The sequence below is a fragment of the Cicer arietinum genome, chromosome 2, assembly GCF_000331145.2.
Source record: "Cicer arietinum cultivar CDC Frontier isolate Library 1 chromosome 2, Cicar.CDCFrontier_v2.0, whole genome shotgun sequence".
NCBI lineage: Eukaryota > Viridiplantae > Streptophyta > Magnoliopsida > Fabales > Fabaceae > Cicer > Cicer arietinum.
The window spans coordinates 13,569,462-13,583,666 of record NC_021161.2 but is presented as its reverse complement, the minus strand read 5'-3'; the positions used below and the strand labels follow the sequence as shown (position 1 = coordinate 13,583,666).

The window sequence follows — 14,205 nt, the reverse complement described above, 5'->3', positions numbered from 1 at the left end:
AAGTCTTTTTACATCTTCGTAGTACTAGGGTAAATACTCAGTTTGCTCTTGTGGGCTTCATCCAAAATAGCCTTTCTTAACTCTGTATTACCGGGAGCACAAATACGTTTATTACACCACAGAATGTTATCTTGACCCATTTCAAATTCGAGAGCCTTGCCAGTCTCAACCAATTTTTGGCTCCCTTGAATAGCCTCATCGGTCGCTTGAAGGGATTTTATCTCATTCATCAGTTTATTATCTACGATGATCATTCCACATTCTACTTTTCCCGACAAGGAATCTAAATTAAGATCCAAGTCGCAAAAAATCTCTAACAACTCTAACCCTTTCAATGTTATGGATGACAAATGGGCTCGCTTTCTGCTCAAGGCATCAGTCACCACATTTGCTTTTCCTGGGTGGTAGTGCAACGTGAACTCATAATCATTGATGAACTTCATCCATCTCTGTTTTCAGATATTAAGCTCCTTCTAGTCGAACAAGTATTTCAAACTTTTATGGTGACTGTATACATCAAAATTTCACCCATACAAATAGTGCCTCCAAATCTTTAGTGTGAAAACTATTGCAGCCAACTCCATGTCATGCGTGGGAAAATGATTCTCATGCACCTTCAACTGTCTTGAAGCATATGCTACCACTTGTTTGTTCTGAATAAGTACACAACCCAACCCTTGTAAAGAAGCATCACAATAAACTTCAAATGTTTCTTTTGGTTGTGGCAAGACCAACACCGGGAATGTTGTTAGTTTCTCTTTCATCAGCTGAAAAATCCTCTCACATTCCTCCATCCATGCATAGATATGATTCATCCTTGTGAGTTATGTCAACGACGCTGCAATCTTGGCAAAGCCCTCAACGAATCTTCTATAGTATCCAGCAAGGCCCAACAAACTTTTAATCTCTGTGATGGTATGTGGTTGTTTCCATGTCACGACAACTTCTACTTTAGTTGGGTCGACATCGATACCTTCCCTTGAAATTACATGTCCCAAGAATTTCACCTCCTCCAACCAGAATTCACATTTCCCCAAATTAGCATACAATCGCTTATCCTTCAAGACTTGCAAAACTTGACGTAGGTGAACTTCATGTTCCTCTCGGCTCTTAGAATAGATCAATATGTCATCAATGAAGACCACCACAAATGTTTCTAAGAAATGGTGAAATATATGATTCATGTAATCCATAAAAGAAGTTGGTGCATTGGTGACACCAAAAGGCATCACCAAATACTCAAAATATCTATAGCGAGTTATGAATGCTGTTTTAGGAACGCCTTCTTCCTTCACCCGAATATGATGGTACCCCAACTTCAGATCAATCTTTGAAAATATGATTGCTCCTTTGAGTTGGTCCATCAAGTCATTAATTGTGGCAAGGGATACCTGTTTTTGATGGTGACACAAAGTTTGGACCTTCCATCATTCTTCTTCAATAGGAGCACCAGTGCTTCCCAAGGTGAAACACTCAGTCGTATGAACTTTTTAGACAAAAGGTCCTCCAACTTATTTTTCAACTATGATAATTTTGATAGGGACATTCTATACGGGGCAATAGAAATAGGTCATGTATCTGAAGTCACTTCAATTGAGAATTCAATATCACGAACTAGGGGTAATCCTGGCACATATGGCAGAAATACCTTTGGAAAATCTTCGACCACAAGAATCCCGTCTACCTCCACCTCTAGCTTCATATTGATTGAGTTGAGGGAAACACATTTCTGAACTCCCCGCTTCAAAGAGAAGTTCAATTTATTGGTATCGAGGAATCGAGAAACACCTGGTTCTGGGAATATCACAGACTTACGAATGCAATCCAATAGAACATAATGGCTTGACAACCAATCCATCCCAAGGATCACTCCCAAATGCTTTAGGGGAATAAAAATCAAGTCAACATTGAATTTCATATCAAACATAATCAACGGGCATTGCAAGCAAGCCGTATTACATTTCACTAATTTGGTAGAAGGTAGGGTAACCACCAAATCAAACGGCAAGGTAGTAACAACAAGTTTGAGCGAATCCACCCAATCTAATGAAATAAATGAGTGTGTTGCCCTCGAAACATATATTACATTAAGTGATTTTCTAGCGATTAAACATTCACCTTTGATAAGTTCAGATGAAGATGGGGTTCCTCTCCATTGATATGGTAGACACGTCCCTTGGCAGTAGGGCGTGCAACATTGTTGTTGATATTGTTGTGGTTGACAGCTCTATCGTCCTTCTGTTCAGAGCATTCATTTGCAAAATGGTCTGGTTTCTGACAGATGTAACAAACCCTAGGTTTGATTGGACACTCAGATATCTTGTGTCCTTCTCTGTTGCAGCGGAAACACCTAATATGGTACACCTGGTGCTGACTTGGAGGTTTTGGCCCTTGACCTTCCCCGATTTGAGGTCGGGGTCGATCTCTAGCATTCCCCAGTGGTCGGGCATACGACTTGTGTTGTTGATGTTGCTTGCCCCTATTCTATTGGTCGGTATGCCCTTGTTTCAAATATTAACATTTAGAGGCCAAGCTTATGGATCTCATGATATAGATGGATTTAAATATCTACTCGAGGTCTGATGGGTCCACCTACACCACCTCTATTCAGGCAGCTCTGTTTCATCTGCTCCACTTTCTTGCATTTCTCCACCAGCAGCTGATATTGACGTATCTCCAAGGGCCCAACTAACTCCTTAATATCATACCTAAGCCCACTTTCGAACCTTTCACCCATGTATTCTTCATCTATCGGATTTAGGAAATAACGGAAATGCTTTGCTAGGGACTCGAACTTTGCCGCATATTCTGCTATCGTGAGATTCCCTTGATTCAAATTCAGAAATTGGGTCTCCTTCTCAGCCCTAGCACTTTTCGGGAAGTATTTGTCTATGAATTTATTTCTAAAAGCCTCTCAGGTCAGCTCTTCACGATTTGTCTCCATCATTTTCTTCGCACCTCACCACCAGTATTCAGCTTCACCAATCATTAAATAGGTTGCATACTCCACTTTCGCATTGTCAGGGCAGTGTAGGATCTCGAACATCTTCTCAGTTTCTTGCAACAAAAGATCGACCTTGTCGGGGTTATGCTCCCCTTTGAATTTAGGCAGATCTTGTCGACAAAATTCGTCCAATGCTCTTATTGCACTAGTTGCTTCATCCCTCTAATCCCTCTATGCATCTCGCTGAGCCTGGGCCACAGCTTGTTGGGCCATTGCATTCATGGCTTGGATCGCTTCAATCATGTCATTTCTTCCTTGGGGGACCGATCGGTTTGTGCGACGAGTCATAACGCTTCCTAAAATTATCTAATTAGGAAAATATTATGACATAATTTTAACTTAAGGGTAGTACATAAGTCTTTTATTGAACACTATATAGTAAGTTCGGGTTATACAACAAGTCGTGCTTTGGATGGGTTCCTAGGAAAGAGAGGTGGGTCAATAGACCACTTAACAACCAAGTTTTTCCTTAGCCGGAATCCCTTCAATACAAATTTTTATGTATTATCCTTTCCTTCTATTTTTGGAATCATACAATTCTACATAAATTAGGGTTTATAACATTGTCTTAATTACATATATTTAGATCACATGATGAAAGCTCAACAATTACTTTGTTATTTAGATTAAAATATTTTAAAATCGTGGTAATAAATTCATAATTTACAATATTATACAACCATAAATAATTACTGCTTGAATTAAATTAAAATAATCTTAGGATCAAGAATTTAAGATATATTTTTCCTCACAATTATTCAAAGAAGTTAGACAATTAAATTCACATAGTTGGAATTTAAGTCATTAATGACATAAAATAGTTAGAAAATCAAACAATTAGTATAAACAAGAAGTAGAGAGTTTAAAATTAATAAAACAAAAACAATCATACGATGAACAAGTAGAAATATCATAAAAATATTATAAAATGTAACAACTGAAATAAATTTTTTTATAAAAAATATAAAAGACAATGTCAATAAAAGCATGCAAGTAGATATAGAGATTTTCATATTTTAAAACAACTAAATACACAATCGAATAATGGAGTATTTAAGGCATATATTTACTTACAAAAATTCAAGGAGGTTAGACAATTAATAACACATAATAGAAATTTAAGTAATTAGTAAAATTTCAAATTCAAGGAGGTTAGACAATTAATGTCAGGTAATAAAAATTTAAGTAATTAGTAAAATTCAATTTCAAGGAGGTTATATAATGAATGACACGTAATAAAATTTTAAGTAATCAATAAAATTCAATTTCAAGGAGGTTACATAATTAATGAAACATAATAGACATTTAAATAAATAGTAAAACTCAAATAATTAGAAAATCAGACAATTAACTTGAGAAACATCAGAAAAAACATGCGACATACACGAAGTCTCCTACCACACCAAAGTTCCAAAATTAGTGCTCTGATACCACAATGTAACGACCCAGGTTTTGATCCAGGACATTACTTAAAAATATTTATTTTCTTTCAAAAACGACATTATTTTTTTTTTCTTCTTGAAGTAGTTCATCATGTAATCAATAAAATTTCACTAGTAAATAGTTTAAATTGTGATCCCTTTTTAAATTGTCAATTTCTGCTGTTATTTTTAAATTAACTCAAGATCAATCTTGGTTACACATACAAATCCATAACATTCTTGATTATTTGAAAACAAATGAAACATATTATTTCTACTTCATTAGTGATAGTGAGTGAGAAATAATAAAGAATAGGGATTAAAAAAAAAATCAAACAATGATGTATCCTAATTCAGCCAAGGTGGGCTACGTTCAGTCATCATAATTTGTGAGTTTTTCCATTAATGTACTTCAAACAAGAACGTTCTTGTTTTCACACAATCTTTCTTGATCATTTACAACATTCATCTTTAAATCTTGAAATGATTTTTACAGTTAACTTTCAGTCCATAAAGGATATTTACAAGGTACCTTTTATTCACCTAAACAAATTTTACAATATACTCAAACTATCTTAAGAGATAGACTTGAGTTTCAAGACTTGTTTTAGATTGATTATCGGCAACTCAATAAAGATATCCTTGAATATAGAAAGAGATACCTGTAATTTTTTGCTTGATTGAAGAGTTTTGTTTGATCGAGTACGATTATTTTAGTAATGAGATGATTGCACTAAAAACTCTTGTTATTATCTTTAGTTTGATGTTTCTTGTATAGGTATAGAGAAGGTTAGAAAGGATTCATTATATTTGTTACTAAACCTAAAGACAAACATATGTTCAGAGTGATATGTAATAGACATATGCACTATTTAATCCAAAATATTCTTCTTTGTAACCAGAACATTCTTGGTTTTGTGTTGAGTATAAAATATGGCTGAAAGATTTATCAGCTATCTGGTACCGATTATTTGTCTTAGAGGCATGTTGAACTTTCTGCAAAAGGTGCAGTAGCAGTGTCCCTTGGTCCTTATTGTCCTTTCTTTGGGCCTTCAGCTAGACTTCTGGACTTGATTATAGTTTTGAGTACTTTTGATATTCTTTTATCTTTGGATTTGGACTATGGAGAATGATTCATTGTACTTAAGTTATTTAAAATAAAATAACCGGAATAATCTTGATACACCAAATTGATCTTTAATAAACCATAATGATCCTTTTATAAACCAAAGTGATCATTTGATAAACCATAATTATCTTGATTACACAAAATGATCTTGCAATAAATTTTCAATACATTTAAGGCATGGTATTCTTTGATTTATATAATGGTGAAATCGTTGATTGTTGAATGAATGTATTTGATCACCTACCTTTGAATAAACACTACAAAACACAAGTTAAACATCAACATAATCAGAATCATGATTAGAGTTTAATTAACTTGTTTGTTTATCTTCAAAAAACTTTATTTGAGATTTTGTCTTAACAGGAAACATCAGAGGATGTACATATCAGATGGTCACACTAAGGGATAACAAATGATTTGACTTGGGTCACTCTGATGTTTGGGGTCCATCACTCTGATGTTTGGGGTCCATCACTCTGATGTTTCCAGCTTTACCGTTTAGTAAAAGTTTTTTCGTTTCATATGCGCCTTTTGCTTTAGTTCACTCTGATGTTTGGGGTCCATCACCGGTTATCACCAAAGGTGGATCTAGATATTATGTTTCGTTTATTGATGATTACACTCGTTATTGTTGGGTTTATCTTATGAAAAATCGATCTGAATTTTTTGACATTCATCATATATTTCGTGCAATGGTCAAAACTCAACATAATTCTGTTATAAAGTGTTTTCGTTGTGATTTAGGTGGTGAATATACCTCTAATAAATTTTCTGAATTACTTGCTTATGATGGCACCCACCACCAAACATCTTGTACTGATACTCCTCAACAAAATGGAGTTGCTGAAAGGAAACACCGTCACATTATAGAGACTACTCGTTCCCTTTTGTTGTCTGCTTCAGTTTCTAGTGAGTTTTGGGGAGAAGCAGTTCTTACTGTTGTTCATGCTATTAATAGAATTCCATCCTCTATCATATCAGGTTTGTCTCCCTTTGAAAAATTGTATGCTTCTACCCCTGATTACTATTCTTTGAAAGTTTTTGGTTCTACTTGTTTTGTTCTTCGCCCTCAAGTAGAGCGCAGTAAGTTGTCTTCTCGTTCAGCCATGTGTATTTTTCTTGATTATGGGGATGGTCAAAAGGGTTATCGTTGTTATGATCCTCATGTAAGAAAACTTTATGTATCTCGTAATGTTGTTTTTATTGAGCACATCCCTTTTTACTCTGTTTCCTCTGATTCTCAAATTACTAAGAGTTATGAACTAACCTATATTGATCTGTCTGGTCCTAATGATGGCGCTTCTAGTGATTGTAATGTTGAAAATTACAGGACAAATCCTACTACTCCACATGATGACATCCCTCTTGTCCCCCCCGGTTGTCCAACCACCTCCTACGATTGTTGATCCTCCTCGTTACCCTTCTCGTCAATGTTAGTCTACTCAGTTACCTGATTTTGTCTATTCAACTTACTCAGCTTCGTTTGCTTCTTTCTTAACCTCTATTCACAGTTTGTATGAGCCCTCTTCCTATAAAGAGGTTGTTCTTGATCCTCTTTGGCAGCAGGCTATAGCAGAAGGACTATCTGCATTGCACAAAAACAACACTTTGGAATTAGTACCTCTTCCTCCTGAAAAACGTGCTATTGGGTCTCGTTGGGTATACAAGATCAAAACTAAGTCTGATGGGCCAGTTGAGCGCTACAAAGCACGTCTTGTGGCTAAGGGTTTCTCTCAACAATATGGTATGAATTATGAAGAAACTTTTGCTCCTGTAGCCAAGATGACCACTATTCGTACTCTTATTGCAGTTCCATCTATTCGTCAATGACATATTTCCCAAATGGATATAAAAAATGTCTTTTTAAATGGTGAGCTTCATGAAGAAGTCTATATGGTCCCTCCACAAGAAGTTTCTCATAATCCAGGGGAAGTATGTAAGTTAAAAAAGGCTCTATATGGTCTTAAATAGGCTCATCGAGCTTGGTTTGAAAAATTCTCTATTGTGATCATTTCTCTTGGTTTTCGCTCTAGTGAACATGATTCTGCATTGTTTATAAGATCCACCATTCATGGTCGCATTATACTTTCTCTATATGTTGATGATATGATTATTACAGGTGATGATGTTAGTGGAATCAATGAGTTGAAATTGCAGTTAGCCAAATAGTTTGAGATGAAGGACTTGGGAACTCTTCGCTATTTCTTGGGGATTGAAGTTGCCTACTCTCCTAGAGGCTACCTTCTTTCTCAATCCAAATACATTGCCAACGTTCTTGATCAGACTCGTCTTTCTGATACTAGAGCAGCAAATACTCCTTTTGAGTTGAATGTAAAATATGCTCCCTCAGATGGTGTTCCTTTACCAGATTCCACTTTGTATCGTACTTTGGTTGACAACTTAGTGTATCTTACGATTACCATACCTGACATTGCTTATGTTTTTCATGTTGTTAGTCAGTTTGTTGTCTCTCCCACTACAGTATATTGGGCAGCAGTTCTTCGGATTCTTCGTTATATTCGAGGAACTCAATTTCAAAATCTTTTCTTTCCATCGTCATCCTCATTGGATTTACGAGCTTATTCTGATGCTGATTGGGCTGATGATACCACTGATCGTAAATCCACCACAGGGTTTTGTATCTTTCTTGGAGACTCTCTTATTTCTTGGAAGAGTAAGGAACAAGACATTGTCTCTCGCTCTTCTACAGAAGCTGAGTATCGTGCTATGACATCCACTACCGCTGAAATAATTTGGTTGTGTTGGCTTTTGTCTGATATGGGTATCTCTCTTTCTGAGCCAACTTCGATGTACTGCGATAACAAGAGTGCTATTCAAATTGCTCACAACTCGATCTTTCATGAACGCACCAAACACATTGAGATTGATTGTCATCTTACTCGTTGTCATCTTCAGCATGGAACTGTTACTATACCATTTGTCTCTTCTTCTTTACAGATTGTTGTTTTGTTCACAAAGATGCATTCCATTAAACGTTTCCGTTTTCTAGTTGACAAACTCTCGATGCTCCATGTTAATGCATCGTGAGTTTGAGGGGAGATATTAGATAATGTTATTATATATTAGTAGTAAGGGTATTTTAGATATTTTCTATTTTCCTATATATATACTCATTGTAACCCTATTAACTTTAATTTGGTTCATTCTATATTATGAAACCCTACAATGGTTATTTCTCTTCTTCCTCTTTCTTTCTCTTTTCATTATTAACACTAGCAACACAACTTAGGTGATCAAGCTAAATTCAAAGGATGAAAACATTTTGTTTTGAAAACACATAATGGACAATACCATAAATAAGATAAGATGATGAAAACAATGGTTTTTTTTCAAAGAACTCTAAAAATTTAATTTGGAAGGTTCATATTTTCAATAAAAAAAGTTATTTAAAAAAAATTATTAATAATAATCCTACATAAACGTTCCACTTCGTGTTTTTTAAGTCACGTCAGTATTTTTGAAGAAAGGATAATCTTCTATACATTTTAAAAGATAAAGACTTAAATAATAAAGACAAAAAAAAACATAAAGAAATAAATTGTTAAATAAATAAATAAAAGAGTCCGATAGACTTTTGGCCTATTATATTATACAATAGCTACATATGTTTGACAAAACCTACACTATTTTCACATTGTACTATAAACATATGGGTTTGGATCCCGTGTGTGTTCCACCTAATGAATTGGATGACATTATAACTTTATAAGAATCCAAAAAATAATGTCGAAATATTAAACAAGAATCCAAAAATTTCAATTATAAATTTATTATAGCATGCTTGAATTTTCATATTAAAAATATTTGCTTACTATAATATTCAAACACGTCATGTTATATGTTGGGTTCGATTCTATATATTATAAACAAGATTCAGAAATTTAGAGACCATGTTTGACGAAACGATGGCCATTATATAAACACTGCCATTTATTTGACTACAAAATACAAATAAAGTTTACTAAGATATTGATTAAAAGGACGTGTTAGTTGGATGTTAATTCATTTTCTTACAATTTTTAGGGCTGCTCCCTAATGAGACATAAGACATACCCCAGATTTTTAGTACATAAATGCTGTTACGAAAAAGAGTAGAAAATAAAAGAGTGTATATTTATTCATACAAATGAGGTTAATGTGAAAGTTTAATTCTTTTTGGTAATCAAAATTAATTTATTGAATTTACAATTGAAGCATGGGTCCATCTAATATCAACCTCCAAAAGGTCCAATCCATGATACATGCTACAACAAGTTAATTTAATTTTAAGAGATTTAGATTGACACTAAAATATTCTAAAATTATTATATTATATATATAAATCTAAATAATTTTTTGTCATTAGACACAACATCTCTTCCACTAAATTTTTTTCATTAAAAAAACAATTTTTCGTCAACATGTAATTGTGGGCCACTCTACTTTTGCAACTATTGAATGAGCCCAATTTAATTGAGTGCAACAAAAGGTCCAATTACATCCACACGTAACACTACAACCATAAAAAAAAAAGTTTAAATGAACTTTTAATCTTTTTCTTTTGTTTAAAATCAATTTTTAATTCTGTTATTTTTAAAATTGATTTTTAGTTTCTTTGTTTTATAGTTTGCAGAATTTTATTGATTCTTCTTCATCTTTTATGGTGTGGCCTTGCTCATTAATGACATAACAATTATGTAAGACAATTAAATTGAATAAAATATAACTGTGTTTAACATTCTATTTTTTTCTTTTACAATCTTTCATTATGTGGTTACTAAAAAAAGACCATTGTAAAGTTTTGTCGAATACAAAATAATATAATTAATATTGATTAATGACATTGATTCAATTTTATTTAAGTCAATTGTGTCACATCATTGTCACATTATTAATGAGCATACAATATCATAAAAAATTGGGGGAGACCAACAAAATACCATAAATTGTAAAATAAGAGGATCAAAAACTCGATTTTAGAAATAGAGAAATTAAAAGTTAATTTTGAGCAAAATATAGATATCAAAAGTTCATTTAAGAAGACAAAAAAAAGCTCTCATGCCTTTTCAAAAATATTTCACCAAAATTATTCTTACGACAAGACTCACAAATTAGATATCTTCAACTCCCTTCTCTAGGATTGACAATGAACCAACCCAACTTAAAAATAGTTCGAGACACAATTTAATAATATATCGGTGAACTTGGATTATGAATCAAACGAGTTAAATTTGAGTTAAAAATTAAACTCTCTAAATAAACGAGTTAAATTTGAACTACAAATATTTCAACTCATTTGTATAAAAAAAATTTGACTTGGAAGTTGTAAAAAGAAATTAATTTAGGTGTAAGTATTAAAATGTTGAACACGTTATAAATGTCATTAAAATGTTGAACACATTAAAGTTTATATTAAAAAGTTTTTTAATTAACTACTTTTGTTTGATATAGAAATATATTATACACAACTGTTTAGCTTAACAAGTATTTAATTAATATAAGTTCCCTAAGTCATTGATACATTTTAAATAAAAAAGATTTAATTTCATACTAAAAAGTAAAAACTACTTTCCTATTTCTAATTCCTAATTACAAACATTTGGCAATGACCACCTTATGGACCAACCGGCAATTTCTTGTTGTGTATGGGACGCCGTCTTTTGACACGATTATAATCCATAGTAAAATATTGTGAAGGGTCTTCCTCCTCCATCCACTCTTGTCTTGTTCCCTTGTTGCCAAGCTTCACGTTTTGCTTCTTCTGATTTTGTTTCCCTGTAAATGTTGCACAATTTCGTAAACATGTTTGATAAATGAATATTGTATTTTTTTAGAGCAAGTATTTTAGATTAATATATCATATATAGATAAGGACATACGACACCTTTTTGAATTTAATTAAAAAATATAGCATTGTATCACTTTTTTTTATACCAAAATAATTCAATTAATAAATAAATATAATTAAGGAGTACTCTTAAGTCTCTAACCCATGAACAAATAAATGTTATAAATTAGCCAACTTCCAAATGTCTTGAGATAGTATCTATATCCGTTCAACGAACACTGTTTTGTTGAAGAGTGTTTTCGAGAGATTGTTTTATTTCATCTGTCTATTGAAAATTAAGAAGTTCCACGTCAACAGGAACAGAGCAAATTAGATGGTTAATTATATGGTCAAACTTTTGGATTATAAAATTTCTCTCACTAAAAAACATCAATTAGCTCTCTATTTTCTCACACTCTATTAGCCATGTATTAAATCAAGATCCACTAAAATAAATAACGGTTTAATTGTAATTTTAATTTTATTATTTTTAGCAATTTATAAAATTGTTTTATTTTATTTTAAAATTCAACCGGTTTAGGCTTTTTTTGATTAAAAAATAATGATGTGACATATTTTATACGACGTAACATATAATATATAATATGTGATATTGAATAATTAATATCTACGATTTTGAAATAAAATCTTTTAAAAATCACAATTTCAACTTTTGAAATTAATTATTTTTAATACATATAAATAATTAATACAGTTAGATTGTTCTATATCATGATATTGTATAACACATCATTTAAAATATGTTAAATCACTATTTATTTAATAAAATGACCGACTTTGTAAATTAGTAAAAATAAAGGAAATAAAACTACAATTAAATTTAAACTAAAAAAACTAAAATTTTAAATGGGCCTATAGACTCCCCAATAAAAAAAAAGGGAGCAGTTTTCACCTAATATCCATTTGACATCTTAAGAGAGATAAAAATATAAATAATATGTGATAAATGATATATTGATGACTTAATAGGAAAAGATGGACAAAATAAATGAAACGTTAAATAGATGTATAAAAATTAGAGGTGTTTGAATATACATTGAAAGGAAAATCATGGTACAAATACCCACAATTTAGCCCTATTGAAGACAAACTCATAAGAAGAAAAAAAAATACCATCCAAGTCACAAACAGATAATAAAAGAATAATAAGGAATTAACTCATGTTAGCGTAAAAATATCATGGATAGATAATTTGTAAATAATTTTATCAGCATTCTTTAAACTTTTTGAGATTTATTTTAATCTTAGTAATTCTTTAAAATCAAAAAAACTATCAACTCAAAGTTATATTCTCAAATACATGTTTAACTCAAAGTTATATTCTCAAATACATGTTTAAATTTATAAATAAGATAAAAATTAGGAGCTTTTGAAAATATATTAGAAAAAGTCACCTTCAAAATAGAAGTGAACATTGAATAGAGTATCTCAACTTCTTCCTAATAGAAAGAAGGAAACTTTCACTAATTAAATGGAGCTTTATGATTTAGTGCACAAATAAGGAAAGCTAAATAGAGCAGAGCTTGATGCTTAGGTTATATAGGACACCTAATACTTGTTACGTTTTTGTGATATGAAAAATGACATGAACAAACACTAGCTTCACAATCATAAACAATTAAAATATTTTGTATTCAATGCAATGGTCACTATTTCTAGTAACTAGTACACATTATTAATTAATTAATAATAACTCAATATAAAGTTTGATTTAAATCATTACCTGAAGGAAACGAATCTTGTAACTTGTGTGATACAAGATCTCTAGCTTCATCAGATTCTTTAACCTACTTATTATATAGGAACATAATATTATATAGTCAGAAATAAGTATATCATAAAATGATGAAAGAATTAATTATGACTAAAGAAGCTTCTTCAAATTTATGTACTAATATTACCTTTTTAGTGAACCTTAGCTTTCTATGCAGTATTGGTAGAAAAAGCTGCTCGTGTGCATTTACTACACCTGTGTTATCATTATCATTCATTTTCAAGGAACAAAATAAATTTTATAAAAACATGAACTTGATTAGAAAGTTAAATAAATAAATGAGGTACTTACCTTGATGTTGAAGTGAAGGATGTGATTGTGATTGAATATGTAAAGAAGAAAAAGTTGGTTTGAGAGAAGAGAAGAAAAGGCTTAGAAGAGTGATGATTTTTATAAGCTCCATTAATTTTGTTGAGAGGATGCAATATGAGATACTTTCTTAAGCAGGTGAGTTTAATTTATATACTCACCAAGGAAGGAAAATTCACACTGACACACACGTGAGAGAGATAAAGAGAGATATTAGAGGGTAAACTCAAAACACAAAATGTAGAGTTCCAAAATAAGTACATAAAATCTTATATATTCATTCACTTTTTAGGAGACTTCACACAAGTTGGGTTGGTTTTTCACCTAATCTTTGTACTTGTAGGGCCCTTAGTTTATCACTTTCTGTTTGAAAGATGTTTATCCAAAAAGGATTTTTTACCACATTCATAAATTTAATTATAAATTTAAATATTTAAATATATTTATTTTTTAAATTAATAAATTAAAATTTATTTTTATAAATGAATGAGTTATTTTTTCTATAATTGTATTTTAAGAAAGATAATTCATTAGAAAAATATAATTTTAGTGTCTATATGCATTATATTAAAATTTTACATTTTATTCTAAAAAAACATTCAATACTATTATAAGTAATAAAACTTAAGAAAAAAATTAATTTTATTTTGCTGATAATTTTGGTAAGTAATACTTAATTATTATAATTATATATATGATAGAAAATTTTTCTCAAAAAAA

General features: G+C 31.5%; 3 protein-coding genes across 3 annotated transcripts; all 3 read right to left on the bottom strand.

Annotated features, from left to right (window-relative positions):
- Positions 1-8: 8 nt before the first annotated feature.
- On the bottom strand, positions 9-443 carry LOC140919353 (uncharacterized). The gene has a single exon (XM_073365360.1). It carries the CDS (start codon positions 441-443, stop codon positions 9-11), a length of 435 nt encoding a protein of 144 aa, XP_073221461.1.
- A 381-nt stretch (positions 444-824) lies between these two features.
- LOC140919352 (uncharacterized) lies at positions 825-3,046 on the bottom strand. The gene is made up of 5 exons (XM_073365359.1): positions 2,964-3,046; positions 2,573-2,870; positions 2,119-2,484; positions 1,649-1,879; positions 825-1,391 (listed from the first exon to the last, which is right to left on the bottom strand). Exons 1-5 carry the CDS (start codon positions 3,044-3,046, stop codon positions 825-827), a joined length of 1,545 nt encoding a protein of 514 aa, XP_073221460.1.
- A 7,979-nt stretch (positions 3,047-11,025) lies between these two features.
- LOC101510975 (uncharacterized) lies at positions 11,026-13,705 on the bottom strand. Its single transcript, XM_012712892.3, has 4 exons — positions 13,468-13,705; positions 13,304-13,371; positions 13,126-13,189; positions 11,026-11,329 (listed from the first exon to the last, which is right to left on the bottom strand). The coding sequence occupies exons 1-4, from the start codon at positions 13,577-13,579 to the stop codon at positions 11,169-11,171; spliced, it is 405 nt and encodes a 134-aa protein (XP_012568346.1). The 5' UTR covers positions 13,580-13,705; the 3' UTR covers positions 11,026-11,168.
- Positions 13,706-14,205: the final 500 nt, after the last annotated feature.